At 43.7% G+C, this 19,115-nt stretch overlaps 1 protein-coding gene across 3 annotated transcripts; it reads right to left on the bottom strand.

The window, feature by feature from the left end:
- Positions 1-3,960: 3,960 nt before the first annotated feature.
- CD164 (CD164 molecule) lies at positions 3,961-17,616 on the bottom strand. Of its 3 annotated transcripts, none has more exons than XM_039569283.1 (6): positions 17,414-17,616; positions 14,715-14,795; positions 12,730-12,810; positions 10,550-10,744; positions 8,011-8,091; positions 3,961-7,036 (listed from the first exon to the last, which is right to left on the bottom strand). In XM_039569283.1, the coding sequence occupies exons 1-6, from the start codon at positions 17,514-17,516 to the stop codon at positions 6,873-6,875; spliced, it is 705 nt and encodes a 234-aa protein (XP_039425217.1). In that variant the 5' UTR covers positions 17,517-17,616; the 3' UTR covers positions 3,961-6,872. The 3 variants fall into 3 exon arrangements, with proteins under 3 accessions (XP_039425217.1, XP_010401350.1, XP_010401340.1); XM_010403048.4 differs by lacking the exon at positions 17,414-17,616 and adding an exon at positions 16,586-17,036 and having other exon boundaries at positions 3,961-7,033; XM_010403038.4 differs by lacking the exon at positions 17,414-17,616 and adding an exon at positions 16,586-17,030.
- Positions 17,617-19,115: the final 1,499 nt, after the last annotated feature.

Genomic DNA, 19,115 nt, shown 5'->3' with positions numbered 1-19,115 from the left:
ATCAAAGAGAGGCAGTAAGACTCCAGTGCTGTGCACATGCAATGCATCTGGATGCAGTGTTCAGTTCCAGCTCCAGTCATTCAATCTGCTAATCCATTTTAGGTACTGGCTGATGCAGATCCTCCTCCTGAGCAAGAGCAGCACTTCATGTCCTCCCTTCATAGACAGTGCAGCACAGTACAGAAAGGCAAGGACATCAGTTAAAACTAAAAGGCTTCCTTTGATTGTGGTAACCTTGGAACATGGCGGTGCAAAACACAGCTAAGTGCTTAGAGAAAAATGTTGGTGTCTGGTGTTTTGGGGTTTTTTTAACTGCTTTTGTATTGCAACCCTTGCCTACCACATCCTGCCCAGTGCAGTGCTCTCACCCCAGAGGCTGCTGCCTGTACACTAAACCTTTAATCTCTGTTTAAAGACGACTCATCAAAAGTGTTGTCTTGACCTTCCCTAGCACCTTCTCTGCCCTTGTGCCAGTTTGGACAAATTTGGAGGAAAAATATCCTCTGATAGAAGGCAGGTTACAACCATCCCTCCCCCACCAGGTTTGGGGAAAAAAAAAAAGAAATTTTCCTTGGAGGAAAGTGAAAGAGATAAAAACTATTTATTTAACAAAGACACAGGAAAAGGATAATAAAGCTAAATGATAAAACCTCTCACTGTGGAGAGAAACCTGGGAAGATTTCAGAGTCCTTCTGTAAATGTGGTCTCTCTCCTCCTCCTCCTCCTCCTCGGAGCTGGGTTGTGGGCCCACCTCCAGGGCTTCGGTGGAAAATTCTCCCGATGTGTTCTGATGTTGAAACAGTCCAGAAGAGAAGAAGGGAAAAAACCCGAAGTCCCAGGAAAACAAAGTTCAACTCTCTGTCTCCCTCCAGAGAAAAGGAGCCAAAAGCTGGCTGAAAAGCAAGCAGGGTGCTTCCTCTGCTCTTGCTGCTGCAGAAGCAGAGGAGTGTGTGTATATCTGTGTCCTTGAAACAACTGCTTTGGAAAGTTCGCTCAGTTTTTTTCTCTTCCTCCTCTCAGGCTCAGTTTAAAGGCACAGAAAGGCACAAAATTAATTTCTGGGCATAGAGCAGTGACAGGGGATACACATCATAAAGTCACCCCAAGACAGCCCTCCACCAAGAAAGGGGAAGAAGTGCAGCTCCTTCTACAATGCTACACTAGCTAGAAGAAAACAGAAAAATGTTCATACGTTTATCTGCATTTCTCTTGCATGGAAAAATCTTCTTTTTATAGCCTAGCCAATAAAGGACTCAAAGTATCTTTCAGAGTTGCATCAAATTGTATTGCAGCTTTTGATCAGTGACAATACTAACCTATGTCCCTTTTGGCATCATCCGCATGCCTGGATGCTTGTGAACACAAATAATCAAACACTGAAGCACTATTTTTATAAATAACTAAGACCTAGAATTAAATTCAGGCAAAACTTACCAGCATTGCATTGGTTAAACACTGATTAAAAGAGCACAGTTGTGCTAGAAATGCTGCAGGATACAGGATTCCTAGAATAGGACTGACATCCTTCACCATTACTGAAGCAAGTTTTAATTCATGCACACTTGCTGCTACTAAGTCACTTTATTCTCAAAATGCTGTAGATTCAGGTGTCAAATAACATGAGTTCTTTTTAAGGTATGCAATAAATGAAGGACAAGGTGAGTGACAACTATCCAAGGTCAGTTGTCACTAGAGAAGCCATCCAACGGGATTTTAGCACACTCCAGAAACCAAATGCCAGTTTGGAAGTAGAGCAATAACATCAGTTTGAAGCACTTACATGCCATTGCAGTAGCAAAAAAGGAAGGGCTGTCTCCAGTAATCACAGCTTCTTGTTAAAACACCTGAAGAATTACTGAATATAGCAAAATTCAAAGACTATTTTAGAAAAAATATACCTACAGGAGATTGTCTTCAAAGAAGAGCAGTAACACATGACTGGTACTATAGGGATAAACCATTGTGCGCAGACTTTCAGTGGTGCATTGTAATGAAAACTGAATTCAGTCCTTAAATGCATGCAGCAGATGGACGATTTTCTGGAAGGCATAGCAATTTTAATAACATCAGGAAGCTCTAGGTTTCCTTCATTCCCATACAGCCTTTCCAAAACTATAAATTTTTTGCAATTTCTCATCATATGAGACTGAGTTATGTCAATACACATTCATACTTGATACACTACCCAGATAAACATCAAGGTCATGATGAGAAACTGAGGTTTCTTCCCCCAGAGCTGGTTATCATTTTAGTCAGTCAGCAACCACAGAACTGCACACCCTCTGTTCTCTTGCTCAAGCATACTGACAAATTCCCTGGCATGTGGGGACTGAGGGAACTGGAAGATGAAGCTGCGATGCATCATATTTGAGAAGTCATGGTAGTCCAGATTAGTTTCCACTGACTGAAAAAGGGGAAATGTAACCCCATTTTTGAAAACAAAAAAATAAAAGGGAAGACCCAAGGAACTCTAGGCCAGTCAGTGCCACCTTGGTGCCTGGCAAGAAGATGGAGCAGATCCACCTGGAATCTATGCTGAAGCACACAGAAAATAAAGAGGCAATTGGTGACAGCCAACATAGCCTCACTATGGACAAATCATGCCTGATCAATCTGGTGGCTTTCCACAACGGGGTTACAGCATTGGTGGATGAAGGAAGAGTGACAGACATCATCTACCTTGACCTGTGCAAAGTACTTGACATTGTCCTGCATGACATCCTTGTCTCTGAACTGGAGAGACATGGATTTGACAGACAGACCACTTGGTGGATAAGGAATTGGCTGGATGGCCACACTCAGAGTTGCAGTCAATGGCTCAACATCCAAGGGGAGACCAGTGACGAGTGGTGACCTCAGGGCTCGGTATTGGGACCAGCGCTGTTCAATATCTTTGTTGGTGACACGGACAGTGGGACCAAGGACACCCTCAGCAAGTTTGCCAATGACACCAAGCTGAGGGGTGCAGTGGACACGCTGGAGGGCAGGGATGTCATCCAGAGGGACTTGGGCAGGTTTGGAGGTGGGACTGTGCAAACCTCCTGAAGTTCAAGGCTAATTGCAAGGTCCTGCACCTGGGTCAGTGCAATCCCAAACAGAAATAGAGGCTGGGGAGTGAATGGACCAACAGCAGCACTGAGAAGAACCTGGAGGTTTTGGTCAATGAGAAGCCCAACATGAGCTGGCAATGTGCACTCACAGCCCAGAACAACTGGGGCTGCATCAAGCAAAGTGTGATCAGCAGGTCATGGAAGGTGATTTTTGCTCTCCTCTCCACTCTTGTGAGAACCCACCTGGAGTACTGCACCCATCAGACCTGCTGGAACAAGTCTAGAGGTTGCCCAGAGCAGCTGTGGATACCCCATCCCTGGAAAGGTTAAAGCTCCATCCAACCTGGCCTTGGAGCAACCTGGTCTAGTGGAAGATGTCCCTGCCCAGGACAGAGGAGTTGAAACTAGATGATCCTTAAAGTCCCTGCCAATCACAACCACCCCATGGCTCTATGCAATTACAAAAGAAATAAGGCTCAGAGCAATACCTTTTTCATGAAAGTTCTACCAGCCTCTGTGCAAGCACAGACAGCAGCCCCTCTTCCACCTGACATCCAGTATTAGAAACTTTGCTGTTAGAAAGCAGAGTATTAAGCCTCACAGGTTGTTCCAAGTGTAATGCTTAATGCAGACTTTGCTCCTCTTTGGCTTTAAGTGGAAAACAAGAGTTAAGCTAACATGGAAAAACATGAGCTGAACGAAAATTCTTTTTGAGGTAATTCTAAATCTGAATCAGTATTGTTAAATGCAAAGTTAATACTGTATTTAGGGGAGCTAAGTCTTCAAACCTTGCATTCTTCCTCTTTCCCTTAGTATTTCTCAATTCCCATGGGAAACAGCTCATCTCCAAGTCAGCAAGCAGACACTTCTCTTGGGGACTGCGCACATTAAAGAAAGTTCACAAGTAAAATTCCATTCAACAGATTTTATTTATCAATTTGGTTCTGCAATTACAACTGCTTCAGTTTTCTTCCACTGAAGACAAAATACAAACTTTTACAGCAACACTTGCAGAGAACATTCATAAGGTAACACCTTGATACTTGCACAAGTTGGCTCCAAGAAAAAGCCAGATAACTTGAAGAGTCACTACAATTCAGTGCCTAAAACTGATTTAGGGGCAAGTACAACTACAGATCTATGAGCTACCTTCCACTTCAAAACACAAGGCCAAGAAAAACTGCAAGTTGTTACTTCAGGTTTTTTGCTAGTACACAGCACAGATCAGTTGATACTGCCATTTCACGAAGGAGTAACTACTTTTGACAGTGAGGCAGCCAAGCACATGGTGAAGATGTATAACCCAGCCTCCCTTCCCACCAAACAACTAAAAGGGAAACAAGCCAAGCCACAACTCTGAACTGTGGAATTACACCTTGCTGGCAAGGCTAATGAGCAAGTGGTGTGTAGTGCAGGCCTTCTGGAACGTGATTAAATTGATACAGCTTGAGTTTTTCAGATAGGCATTTGTACATGCCAGAGATCCTGGGTTTCTTAAAGTTTTGGAAAATAGCAATTGCTGGCACCACAACAAATTTAGTAACTAAGGCAAGGTATCCTTCTACCCTTTTAAACAAAATTTGAGGCAAACAAGTAAGCAATTTTAAGGCACTTTAAACATTATTTTTAGTTTGCTTTACCAGCATACTTTATCAGCAACCTAAATCAGGATTAGCAAAGCTCATGAATAAGCATTTCAGCAACGTTTTACAGAGCAACTTTTTTGTGGCAATGTTTTCCATGCTATGAAGTGTTGTATAGGACTTTTCTGCAAGTGTCCCAAAAGAGCCCTTTGAGGCCAAAAATTGTATACTAGGTATAGTTTGCTTCGCTGAGCTAAAGGCAAACTGTCATATTTCAAAAGAGTATTTTGTTCACTTCAAAGCACAGGATACAAGCTCATGCATTTATTTTGAAGAAATAAATGTAGTAAAATAGTTATTAGATAGGGAAAAGACAGATTTAAATGATTTCACAATAAGGCCAAGGATATACCATCTAACTCACACACATACTGTTGCTGAAAACTGGCTGCTCACTGCTGTTTTCATAAACCTGAGCTGATTGTCTTAGTTTTGTTTAGAAAACCAAAAGCTAATGAACTTAAATGTACAGTACTGGTGAGTAACCTCTGCATTTTGTAGCAATTTGAGTTTTCTATGCAGCACAATAGAAACAATGCCATTCAAACTAGATGAACACAAAGAAGCAACACTATACACTTGAGGAGTCCAACTGAAGTGCACTTAATTTGCTTCGTAATTCAAGTTCCACTGCCGTGACTATTATCTGCTATCAATGCTATTTTTGTATTGGGTGCCAAATCCAGTCAAGTCAGAACAGTAAGACAGTACTACAGATTATCCCAAAACTGGTAATTGAGGGATATCATTATGTGCTACCTTCACCACTTGATTTTATCTCTATTTCCATTTTTCCTGTGGGTTTATTTTCACAGGTGCTCAAGTCAGTCTGCGTTGGAGATGACGTACCTTTGACACTCAGATCACATGGCTGATCCAGCCAAGGGAAAAAAAGAACCCTAAACTATTTGTCCTCAAGCAGTTCACTGCAGGGTGACACAAACCTGAAGCCAGTGGGGAAGGGAAAGAAAAAAGGTATAGCCTGCAGTCCCAGGGTTACAGCAACCCTGACTAGTATCAAATCAGCAGATCCTCTGAGTGACCCTTAATTGCTCCTTCAGCAAGCAGACACACAGGAGGGTAATAAAGAAAAAAACAACAACCCAAACTCTTGAAATTAATTGCAACGAGTTTAAGAACTGTTTGAATGACAAAAACATCAGGATTTCCCAAACATCAGTATTTCAAGTATAAATGTGAGTTGTTGCCTTTTTGGACAGGGAGTGAACTGAATTATATCACTAGTTTTATGGTTGGTCTTTGCAGGCCAGGAAAAAAAGCTAAACGAGTCAAAGCTTCTGTTTGTAACTGAACATCGCTGTACCATACTCCTCACTCTAAACCAAAATCACTAAGGGACAGTTATTCCAGGGAATTTTTTTTTTTTAAACTGGAATGCTCAAGTCACATGTATTCTATATTCCTACATAAAGCTAATATTAGAAGTTTTATTTATCTTTGAGATAGCTGGGAGACGCTTACAGCCTACTGAAATTTAGTCTTTTAAGGCACTAATATTTATTTCCCCATTAGAAGGATTATTCCTACATCCACCCTCAACATTAATTGGAAATGGCATAGGAATTCTGTTTGGAACGAAGTATTTTATGAGGCAACTTTTATACTTTTATTCTTGGGTAAAAAACAAAAAAAGAAAAGGGTTATGTTATTCTGTTAAGACATTATCTAATTCTACATTTTATCCATCTTTCTAGCAACACACTGTAAGAGCCATAAGCTACTATAAATGGTATTTCACTCCCTGAAATCAGTCACCAATAATTCACATCTTGATAAAACTGAAGGGATACTGTATCAGATGTTGTTCAAATTAGCCTTCAGAATAAGTCATTTTAAGATTGTCTACTGGACAGTGTTGCCACTGAATAAGAATCTCGGAACATTCTACATTTGGCATATCAAGAAAAGTCCCACATCAGCAGCCACTAAAGGAAAATAAAACAGCCATTAGAACCCATGCAGCATATTGCAAGTAATCCTGTTGAAGAGATTGATATCACTTCTTGACAAGTATAATGTTGCAAAAATATTCATTTAAAGTCTTCTTTTAGAGATTTAAAGGATATTATGAACTGCTGTCTTCCATGAGGAACAGAAAATATTTTGGTTCCGTGAACTACAGGTGTTGGGCTACTAGTCCATTACCACGGGGCAGGTCCTAAAGTGTGTGGTAATTTCGGTCTTTAGATCTGCAGAATTTGTACAGAAAGAAAATAACAGCCTGCAGACCCAGAACAAGCACAATTCCACCTATGAAACTCGCAGCATCAAACGTAGATTTGCGTGGAACAGGTACAGGAGCCACAGTAGTACTTGAGCCTGCTGAACACCAAAATAGAAATTTTAAGTGCACAATGCTCACAACAGTTTTACAAATTTTAGTGCTGTATTCTTTGTATTAGGATTACTCAAAGCATCAAAACACCAATAAGAAAACAAAAAATAATCAAAGTAAAGCCAGCATCGGCATTTAGATTAGTGGTATTGAAATTCTGATTAAATGCTGTTTGTTAAAGGCTAGAGCTATTTATAGACAAACTGCTCTGGACTTCAATACTGAGCAATAACCAGCTGGACTTTATTTGTACTTCAAAAAGCCAAAGCCTTCCTCCTTTACATAGAATATATTATTGATATGCTCACATTCAAGACACGTTTTCCAGTTTCTGCTCCTTGCTCTAGTTTGGTTTTTTTTTTCCCCTTAAATTTAAAATAAATTGTTGTCTTCCATCTACTGTACTTTACCCCAAGAGTTAGGCTTAAAAAAACAGCTGAAGTCACGACAAACACAAGTCTGGAAGTAACAGCCATCTACTGATGGGTAGTTTTAAAGAGCTTTACTTTTTGAGAGCTTTTCATTAAATGGCATATCTAGGGCTGACTTGGAAATAAAGTATTTCAGCTTATTCCCATCACTGTAGCAAAGTTTCACTTAACAAAAAAAAAGCATCCCATTATTATGCTGCAAAAACAAAATACCACCTCCCAAAGACAGGGGAGTTAACAAGTGACTGCCAACCACACTATTAAAATCATCCAGCTGATCTCATTTGACCAACATGTTTCTGACTTTTTATATCTCACCAATTAGCTCTATTTCTCAGGCTATATAACCTTGCTACTCACATACATGACCTTAACAAAATTAGACTTGTCATAATGTTAGAAGTGACAGCACCAGATACACCAATACTACTTTCATGTTGTCATTTGGTGAGTCTTTTAAGGTAACACTTTTAAAGTGACACTGACTTCTAAGTATTCTACGCTTTAATTATGGTAGTAGTAACAGTTACCTGCAGTTGTGGGTGTTGTGGTAGCTGAAGTCATGGTAGTTTTAGGCACAGGAGCATGAGTAGTTGCATTGGTGACGTTGGCTGTTTGAGAAAAGACAGTATGTACACACCATAAACTTCAATAGCAAAGTTCACAAGCACTAAAGTTCCTACACAAATGATTTTTCCTGTTTTGCTTTAACAAGGACAAGCTTTGCCCTCAGACTGTATCCCACACAATTTAGGTGCTGAACTGGGTTAAGCCAAGTTTCTGCAATAAGGATTATTTTCAAACTTGCATACTATTGGTATCCAAATATTTCAAGTTTCTCCACAGATCAGTGATTCTTTGCTCAGACAAAAGGACTTTTCTTTCAAGTGCTCATATAAATGCTGGTACTTGAACAAGAATCAAGAGATCTGCTTCAAGACAATCAAGAATCTGCATCAAGGCAAAGGACTTTAATTAAGCAGCCGTTACAATCAGTTAGTATTAATTGTACTAAGAAAGTACTTAATGTAATACCTCTAGACAGGAGATACACACTCTTTCTTCTCTTGTCCTCAAAACACTAACTGTGAATGCCATCACTGGAATAAAACCACTCACCTAAACCAAAACTGTCTCCTAAGAACTTTCATTATCAAGCCACACAAGCTGGGTGTCTGACCTCTCCCCACTTCCCTAAAGATTAGTATTACTTAAAATTAATCACTATTTCACTATGTGCCTGGGACAAGTGTCAACATTTGTGGGTTTACTCAAAGCTGCTGTACATTAGGCTGTTCTGAGCCTAATCAAGTACCAACTTGTCATCTCCCAGCTCCCTTGATCAGCAAGATTTAAAAATTAGATGATTTTTAAGAACTTCATTGTAGAGCTGGCAGAGAAATTTTTGAACAAAAAACCCCCAAACTCCTAAGAATTCATGATTAGCAGAAATTATCAATTCAATTACAACTGAGTCAATTTTTAACAGAGAAAATGCTTCCTGCCAACATAATTATGAGTTTTCTAAAATCCACTTCTTCCAGACCTTGGAACCATTTATGCATTCTGCACATCAGATGTTTAGTAGTCAAGCTACTACAATGAACTGTGGAAGAAGCCCCTGTCTTTCATTTCATTCACCAGTTCCTAGTTTGCTGCCCTTCTGAGTTCAGTGCTACTGTATTACCTTGTCATGGGTTAGCATAGCTGCAGAAGTGATGTTCTTGCAAAGGGGTGCTTACAGCTTCCTCTATGACCTGACAGAATCTATCAGCTGGCCAGTTTGAATATGGACAATTTTTTAAGCCACTTAAAAATTTTGACTGCCTCTGTGGTCCACATTTAAGAATGGACAAACCCCGGGGAAGCTCTCTCTTGCTTCCTGCCTTGGGACAGGTAACTGGGCTCAACCCATGCAGCCCAGTGGGGCCGGGCCGGGCCACAGCCATCCTGGAGCCGATGGGCCCTGTTCCACCCACAGCCCCCCTGCCCTGCTACGTGCAGACAGAGTGGCCCCTCCCCTCTCCAAGGAGGCCAAGATTCAGCTGAAGCTGCCCCGCTGCCTGGCAAAGATCATGTGACCAACAGCAATAAGCCACATTCCAGCTGAAAGGCCCGAGTGAGATTAACCCTTTTAGTGCTATGAAGAGCTGAAAACCTGAGGGAGGAGAAAGAGGAGATGCTTAAAGCTGAAATTCTGTTGTAAAGCTATGGTGGTGATGTACTGTGATATATCAGAGTACCTGCTGTAATTTCGTGAAAGCATGAGCGGTGGAGCATTCAACTTGTGAGCAAAAGCACCTGTGCTGGAATAAGCAAATGCTGACGCAGCTGTAATTTCATGAGAAGTTTGAACAGGGAGAGATGGAAGCGATGAGGACTCTTGCTCCAAATTGGAAGGAGAAGACCTCAGTTCCTAGAGATGCTCCCAGAGATAGTCCTAGAGATGAAGATGATGAGGACCCTTTTTCTCCCAGGGAAGGGGGAGGGCCTCTATTCCTAGAGATAAAGATGCTCCCACAGATGGGTGAAGAGAACCTTTGTTTTTGAACAGCTCAACCTTAAAATGGTATCCCAGTAGCTCAAGACTGGACCCTCAAAAGCAGTTGTGGGGAAAGCTGCAAGTCGGGGGAAGGGACTCTCACATGCGAGCAGAGAACCAACATGGGCAGCTGTCTCATGATACTGAAGCCATGAGAGAACTTCTTGTGGAGATGTCTCCACAGCATGAGCAAGAGAGACTCCTCTCCCTAAGTGAACTGAACAAGGTTATTATAGAAGTGGTAAACTGACTGAAAATCTCAAGGTTTGTCTTTTTACATTGTCAGTGGGTGAATGGAGAAAGGTGGGGGGAGGAGAAGAGTTCTGAAGGTGTGGTCTGATTTTTTTTTCTTCCTTTTAGATCTGTTAATAAACTTCTTTATATTCTTTTTAAGTTTTGTGCCTGCTCTGCTTTCTCCTAAATCTTCCCTCACAGAAGGTAAATAAGTAAGTAATGAGTATTTTGGACCTAACCACTACACTCTAATTGGTGTTTCTGCCCGGTTACAAACTGAACCCACTACATACCTATAGGAGTATGAGCTGTGGTGGCAGAACTGGTTGTGGTGGCATTGGAAGTCACATTGGAAGATGCCGTGGTTGCATGGGAAGATGCTGTGGTTGCATTGGAAGATGCTGTGGTTGCATTGGAAGATGCCGTGGTTGCATTGGTAGGTGGTACAGTGGTAGAAGAAACATTGTTAAGAGAAGAAACTGCAGGAGCTATGAAAAAATAAAGAGTTACATTAGAGAGATTAACGATGGTATTAACTAAAAAACAATCCAACAAAACAACATCAGCAGGCACAGCTTTAGGAATTTCATACAGCACTGAGTTCTACTGTAGTTTTAGTTTGAAATTACAAAGCTTTTGAATCCACCATACTAATACCAAAAGTTGCATGAGTGAATACATGAGAAGTCTTGTCACAGGCAGCCCAATAAAGCCAGTGTTCAACTGGCAACTCAAGATTCCTCAAAGCAAACCTGAGTGAGAAGAACCCTCCTGTCCAAGCAGGAACTGTGCATGCTTTACACAGGAGAACACTAGGTATAGAGTACCGCTTCCCAACCTCACTGCAACTGAGACTGAACCTGAGCTATCAAGTTCAACTACAAATCAGAGTTTGTTAGACAATTGAATCAGAATGGAGGGAAAACCAATAAAGAGTTTGAAAGTTTAGCTGCAGTTCCTGTTCTGAGAGTTGTTGTTGGATGTAGGTGCTGTCAGCTTCAGAAAAAAAAACCCCTCACAACCTGCAAGGACACAGAACTGTGAAGCCTCCTGCAACTTACTGTGCTATCAGTTAATCACACATAGACAGCTTATCTAAACTGATACATCAGCAAGCCTCCTGCTGAAAAAGCAGGATCTCCAGAAGCCTTTAATGCTCAGGCTCATTCAAGTGTGGTTATTTACATCTTGAACATAATTCAGCATGGTAGGAAATCAGAGCTGACTGTTTCTACAGAGATAGGTTGGATATATCAGAATCTACATTCTCTTGGCTACCACTTGCATCTCTGTAGTTTAAGGTCACCTTAAAGGCTGCCTAGTTCTTCCCATGTCACTCCCTTGAGGCAGTGTTGAGCCAAAACAATTGAGAATTAGTAAGGTATACAGATTTCTCTCACACCTACAAAGACCCCCTACTAAGGGTGATGATTTACTTCCCTGAATTTGCAGAAGTTAAACATAACAACCTGATAATGTCACCAAAAGTTTAACAGGAACAGATTGTAGAAACACTTCTTAGGTACACAACAAGGCAGTTTAACAGCATGCTCTCTTTGGAAAGCACTAAAAAACGGTTCTTTCAGCACTCCTGATTAAGAGGTGATTGTTACAATTTTAGAAACAACACACAAGTGCAAGTCAAAAGGAATTATTTCTGACTGGCTGTCACCACCACAAGACAGCCCAAAGCAGCGTGGAAGCTTCAACTCTGTTGGTAGAGCCAGCCTCTTTAGCAGAACTGTTGAATTCATCTAGACAAGATTATTCAGAGTTTTCATTTGCTGTTCTAGATTTTAAAACCAGAAAATCCTATTTTAAAGTCTATTTCTTATCAGCATTCAGAAAAACTAAAATTTGGGGGCTTTCACATAAGTGAAATTCAAGACCTTATCTAAATTATTCATATCCTGCAAAACTGCTTTGCACAGGAAGCACAAAAGTCTGAAGTAGATACGCAACTGAGCACATTCCTGGCATGAAGGATTTATCTTACGCAGTTCTATATCCCAGACTGTTTATTTCAGAACTGCATGAAGACTTGTGCTAGTTAACAATTAAAACTGGAAGGTTCGTAAGCTTTTCCTATTTACTGCATCTCAGATGACTTAGCAGGTGACATTTTTTGTTCAATATGCAGCTTACTGCCTTGAAGACACTGACAAATTCCTTAAGATATGCTGTATCTAACAAGAAACACCTATTTTAATCTAAGAAACCAAGGTGGTAGCCAGATGAGTGTCAGGCTTCCCGAAACAGCAACAGTAAGCAGTTAACTGAAGGCACAATGGAATTGTGTATTTTAGTATCACATATCATACCTTTAAACAGGAAGCAAAGGGCTTATTTACATACTTGTACAGGCTTATGTAAATTGTAGAAGGCATATCAACAAAAGGACAACAGACAAAGGAGTTCTAAACACAACTGCTTCACATTAAACCACATGAAATCTGAGTATCTAAACACTTACATGAACACTGTGTTTCAACTTTACATTGTCCATACTTTGCCAGTTTTGCTGTTTCACTGACACACATATTGCTTTCGTTTCCTGTCAGAAAAGAAGAGATAAGATATTTTACAGTAGATGAAGTCTAAGGTGCTTGAGACACTGTTCCTAAATACTGATAAGCTGTTCGTAGGACAAACTAAACACCATCTGCTAGCCAAGATAACATTAAAGCCACTTTAATATACAGGACTTCAGTATTATATTAATAATAAAAGAAATTTTAGTGTTTTCTTTCACTACAGTTACTCCCCCACTGAACACTTAAGCAATATTTACAACACACAATTATGCACCATTTTGCTGTACCAGTACTGTTTGACGTTTTTTCTTCATAGCTGATAAAATCAAACAGCGTTTCTACTATTTTGTGGCATTTTCCAAGTTAAACATTTTGCATGTCTATGGCAGCATCATTAAAAAAATATCTTACTGTCTTAAAAAATTCTACATCCAAGCAAAACTTTGTTCCAGCTTTTCAAACTGGTCCTTGACCTTGAAATTGTTGAAGATGTCAGTTTCTTATTCTCTGCCTGCATATCCTTCTCCCTTAAAAAAAGTTACACAGATCTCTTGGGTTTTTGCAGGATGTGCCTGGTGGTTCAACACCACACGCAGAACTAGAGAAATAGCTTCTTGAAGGGCAAGCTCCACCCAAAATTGATTTCATTAGTTCCAATGCATCCTAGCCTTCACATATAACATTTCTTGGTCATCTACAATCAAGTGGTACAAAAACCACTACAACAGTTAAACCATTCTGTTTCTACCTCATGTAAGAAGTACTAATAATCCACATGAGGAGTGCTTATGTAATCTGTATGATTTTGTCAACAGCAACTTCCTGTCTTCCAGGACTGAGTACCAGAGGTCACCTAAATGTAGTTACATCCAATTCACCTGCAATGGGAAAAACAAGGCTCTAACTGAGACCAGCTAATGGTTCTTTGGCTCTGTTATGCTCCCTTCAGTGGGGTGCAATTCTCAGTTTTATGAACACTGCTGTTAACCACTCTTATTTAATTAATTCCTCTTGCTTATTGCATTTCAGTTCAGGAGTAGCAGTTGCAACCAGCAGGCCCATGACAAAACCTCAAAAAGGACTGAAGCACAGAGCTGTGCCTGCATCTCAGGAACCACTTGTGACTCCCTAACAGCAAACACAAGTGACTTGTTTGTCCTAAAAACATTCTGAACCACCTGGAAAACATAAGCTTATCAAAAGCAGAGATTTAAATCAGAAGCCTTAAAAATCTGGGAATATTTTGAACATGTTACATATCTCAAGTTCTCAGGTGAAGACAGGTAGGACTCATGTTAATGCTGCATTAGGTTGTAAACAACATCAGTGTAGGTGAAGTGTAAGGTTCTGCACGGTGTTGAGGAACCCATTCAGTGCAGGTAGCTTGGTGAGCAGTGGCAGTGAGAGCTGCAGGTTGAGCTCTGGAGGGCGGGAGAGGCACAAGGCTGGGATCTGCAGACCATTTACATAACAAAGAACATGAGGACCTGTGGCCCAGCCAGGTGACTGGACACAGAGACATGGCAGGGGCTGACGATCCCAGACTTTAGCCCACAGACTGTGAGGGTATAAAAGCCCATGGATTCCTCTGTTGGGGGGGTCCTCCTCGGATGCACCAGCTTGAGCTGGTTATTGCACTGTGAATAAATTGTTTTATAGAACAAGACATCTGAGACTCTGCAATGGGAAACCTGGGGCTGAACTGGTAAGGAAACCTGGTCTGACAGGGTGTGAGGGGGTGTGAAGGGAGCCAAGCCAGGCACCTGTCAGGTCACTGGAGCCACCCACTGCAAAGGGGCCTTGGTCCTGGCAGTGAAAGTCTCTGGTGATGCGAGTTTGACTGCCAGAGTCTCCTGAAGGGTCAGACAGGGAAGTTTCCCTAACCTTGGCAGAGTAAGGATCTGTACTGCACAGCCCTCCTTACCGTCACATTTGATCCACTGGCAGCCTTCTGAATTTGTCTTATTAATACAGGAGCTGCAGTCAGAAAAGTTTCCACAGATGTCTAAAACGGAAAAAAAAACCCCATTGATTAGAACACTATCAAGAGAGCAACTCTGCCCACAGAAACAAATAGTAGATCTGTACCCTTCCATATGTACATCTCCCAGGTTAAGGCACAATCTTCTTCACTGAACAAACTACAACTGAAAGCTACAACTTATGAATGCTTTTGACAAGAAATAAATGCATTTCCCTCCAGATACTACGGATACTCTGAAACCAGACTCCATATGCATACCACAATTTTGCCCCTGCAACCTCTAATTACAGTAAACTCAGGTAATAGAGCATACACCACACTAGTGAAGATACCAAAGTCCACTAAATTAATTTTGCAGTTCATTGAAGCCTCAGATGGTAAGTGCTTGTTTCCTTTTGATTACATTTTTCCTTTAGGTAATACAGGCAGCTATAAATAATCCTACAGTAGAAAGCAATCAAAGTAGGGGAAATAAAGACAAGAACCTGGAGAAATTAATGTACACATGTATAAAAAGAGAGCAGAAAAAAAAAGGCCAATCTATTTGTATTTTGCTCACAGCAGAAGCCAGCAATCTAACCAGTCCAGCAGCTTTTCTACAACAATCTCAAACATTGTTACCTTAAAACCACAATGACAACACATCCTTTAACTGGATCAAGTAAGATCTTCTCCCAATCTACAGTTTTACCATATTAGTTTTAATTAAGACTTACTCATACAGCCATCATACTCGGAAAACCCACATACAACCCACAACTCCTTCTGTTGCATGCTCTCCAACACATTGTACATCATACCCACCCACTCCAGGCACCTTGGGGTAACCTTCCATTTTTCTCCAAGAAAGGAACGCTGCTATCCACAGATCTTTGGCACACTCATTTACCTCTCAAGTAACAACTACAAACATATTAACTAACTTCAGTATTCTGACAATCCGACTTAAGACTGAATCTACCCAGTGCTTCTCTCGGTTATGGTAGGACCAGCTCAGAAAGGCTGGCACTATTTCTTCCCTTTCACATAAGAAAATATGAAAAGCCCTTTGGGGGTTTGCATGGGTGAGGTGTGCAACAGCTGCCCTATTGCCTTCAGGAAGGTAGCACTAAAGGCACTTCAAGAGCTACATGACTGTTTCTCATAACAGATTTCAGGAGAAAAAAAAAAATCAGAGGAAAAAAAGTCAGCCAATTATTGTGGGTATACATCTGAGGAATGATCACAGCCCACTCAACGGCCTCTGACAAATGAATAACCTTCACTTTTGTAGATTCCCCACTGGCATGTGGAAAATTTAGCACAGTACATCTGTTAAGACAGGAAGACAGTAGACAGAGCCAGCTTATACCAGGTACACTAGGACTTCTAATTTAGCTTCAAAACCAGCTTTCCCAGACTAACAGGGGAGGATCAGATTTGCCAGAGTAAAGGATCAGGAGTTTTCATCAATGAGCTGTTAACTTCGGAACCTGTGGCAAGGTCTCAGACGTTGTCCCAATGCTACCTCCTGCTGTCAAAGGCTCTCCTGGGGTCTTTTACATGGGCTAACAGCAAGTTCCCCAGCTCTCCCCATCAGCAGACGCCTGCTCTTCACTGAAAAAAAAAGAAGACTCTGATACCACGAACTCAGCTTTTCAGCCTAGGCAAGCTGACGGTTGCTCCTAAGATAAACCCGCTGTACTGGCTCTCGCACAGGCTAAATTCGGATACTCCCCTTACACTCGAGGAGGAAACCAGGAAACACTAGAGGGGTCTGTTCCGCTGGCCCAACAGTGCCCTCTCCCGTCGCAGCGGAGAGGCGTGTTAACCTGTGGCTGAGCAGTCCCGGAGCAGCCCACGGCTCCCGCAGGGCGTCCCACGCCGGCCTGCACCCCGCCGGCGGGGCAGGGCTGGAGACGAAATCCATAAGGGCTGGAGCAGCGGTGACCGGGCAGCGTCACCCTCGGCCGCACCCAGCGCCACTACGGAACGCGGCCAGGGAACGCTGAAGCACTTCCAAACAACTTTTTGTTTCGTCTTTTTTGTTGTTGTCTCCGCGTTTTGGGGCTCCGGGCGCATTTCGCGGCTCTCGGCCCCGCAAACACTTTGGCAAACAGCCCACAGAGCCTGAGCTGTGGACAGCTGGGGGCAAACCCCCAGGACGAGTAACGGGGCTCACACCGGGATAAGGAACACGGGACAGCAGGAACAGAACGACACGGCTGAATCAAGCTCCCCCCCCGCTCCCAGACTCGTTCCAAGAGTGCAAGAAGCAGCCGCGCACAATTCCCGGCACCGGCCCCTCCAAGGGAGCACCGCAAGGCCGTACCCACACGGGATAACGGGTCCCAGACCGGCACAAGCGGGACAGCGGCCCAAAAGCTCAGCGGGCTGCGGCCGCGGCGCCCAGGAAGCGGCGGGGGCCGAGCGAGCCGCGGGGGAGCGCAGGGCGGGTCCGGGCGGGTCCCGGCGGCTCCGCGGCGCTCCCGGCCCGCCGCCCGCGGAGGGTCCGGCACCAGGGGCGCACGGACGGCCGGCCACGGCGGGGCTCGGTGCGCAGAGCCCGCCTCGCTCCCCACAGCGCCGGGCCACGGGGCGGGGCTGCCCCGTCAGCAGCTCTCGGAGGAAAGGAGGGGGGGAGGGCGCGAATCACTCACCGACGACCGCGTTGTCGTCGCTCGTCGCTGCGATCACGGCCAGCCCGCAGAGGCAGCACGCGAGAGAAACGACGGCGAGGGGGAACGCAAGTGTCCGACCCATGGTGGCGATGCGGTGAAACTAGAGGACTGCGGCTCCCGCTCGGCGCTTCCTTGCCTCCCTCCGCCCGCACCGCTCTCGCTGCCGCCGCCCCACCCCGCGCCGCGTCACGGGAGCGCCCCGAGCTGGCCCCGCCCCCTCCTGGAACGGCGCGATGGTCCCGCCCAGCTTCCTATTCCCCCCTATCCGGCGGTTAATGGAACGGTCCGCAGCACGCCGGCGCGGCGCTACTCCCCCACGTGACCCCAGCGCTCCCCCAGGAGGGGACTTTTCCCGCGCGTCCACGCGCTGCCCGAGCGCTTTACGTCACCACGGAGGTGCCGCCCCCTCCCCACTGTGTCCGCTCATTGGCTGGGGGCGAGGCGGGGGGCGGGGCCGGGGCGCGTGGGCTCGCGTTTCCCGCGGGCGGCGAGCACGCGGTCGGTGCTGCTCGCTCGGAGCCGCGCTGCGCGGGCGGTGTGGAGAGAGATCCTCGCTGCTCGGGGAGGGACGGCCTCCGGCCACGGCGGTTGTTGCCCTCTTCCTGCTCCCCTACCCCATTTCTACCGTGACAAAACAGCGATTCGTACTTCATAGGAGTTTAAATGAATCGCACATGAACCTTAGCAATCTGCGTGCAGCTCTTGAATAGTGTTGTCCAGCTGTGCTCCCGGCAGCACTAGTGCCATCGCAGGTGGAAGCTGTACACTGGGAGTTGGTGTAGGTCCAGGATGAAATGGCTGCAATAGTGGAAGGGAAGCATGGTACAGATTGCAACCTGTATCTTTACAGCTGCACTGTAGAGAGCACCAGGAGAAGGCTCCTTGGACATCACGCCACCCCTTTTCGTGGACTTGGCAGCGTTAGGTTAGCAGTTGGACTTGATGAAAGGGCTTCTCCAACCTAAGTGGTTCTAAGAATCAGTGATTCCCCCCTGACCACTGGGTAGAGTTCCCCCTATGCCTATCACATTTTCTCTGTCCTTTGTTTCTCCCTAAGGTAGCTTGAGCCTTTATATATCATTATCAGTAGACCCTCTGCAAATAAAAGTTTGTTTGTGTAAATCTGCCTCAGCATTTTGTGCGGTGCCAACACAGGTGAATGTCGGGAAACCAAGGCAAACATTCATGCGTGCTTGTATCCAAGGAGAGCTAAGCTAGAGCTATAAAGCAAATTTTATTATGGTCTGGGTCAAAGGACAAATGGAAGAGATGAGTTATAATCGGGAGATTTCCCCCTTGGTTCTTCTAAGTGTGAGCTGAACTTGGGCAATAAAGAGGAAACTGCCAAATAAATCCCTAGGTTAGTCTTCCATTTTACTTTCTTTCCTGAAGGTGTTAAATTGTCAAGAGCCAAGAGAGCAATACAAATGCAGAAACTTTAAGGCAAGCCACCTATCATGATTATTGTGTGAGCTACGGAAGGGCCTGTAGGGCTGCTGGTAATACATAATTTGGGTATAGAGCTTGATGACAGGGTTCTGTACTGTCATATATTGTGGTGCTTTCTGCTAGCAGGCAGGATGGCTAATGCTTTGCCCTCCTGCAAAGAAGTCTCAGAGTGAAAACATAAAAGAAAGGTCTGTAAAGAAAACAACAGAGAATCAATTTTGTGACATGAACT

Source organism: Corvus cornix, chromosome 3 (assembly GCF_000738735.6).
Source record: "Corvus cornix cornix isolate S_Up_H32 chromosome 3, ASM73873v5, whole genome shotgun sequence".
NCBI lineage: Eukaryota > Metazoa > Chordata > Aves > Passeriformes > Corvidae > Corvus > Corvus cornix.
The sequence above is the reverse complement of the archived record's forward strand: the minus strand, read 5'-3'. Positions and strand labels throughout refer to the sequence as shown.

Bases quoted from the DNA above. Each gene is read 5' to 3' on its own strand.
- CD164 (XM_010403038.4), bottom strand. From the start codon at position 16,835: ATGCGCCCGGAGCCCCAAAACGCGGAGACAACAACAAAAAAGACGAAA. The intron at 14,796-16,585 runs GTTAACACGCCT...TTTCCGTTTTAG, and splicing joins CCGGGACTGCTCAGCCACAG to ACATCTGTGGAAACTTTTCT. The intron at 10,745-12,729 runs GTAAGTGTTTAG...ATTTTTTCATAG, and splicing joins AGTTGAAACACAGTGTTCAT to CTCCTGCAGTTTCTTCTCTT.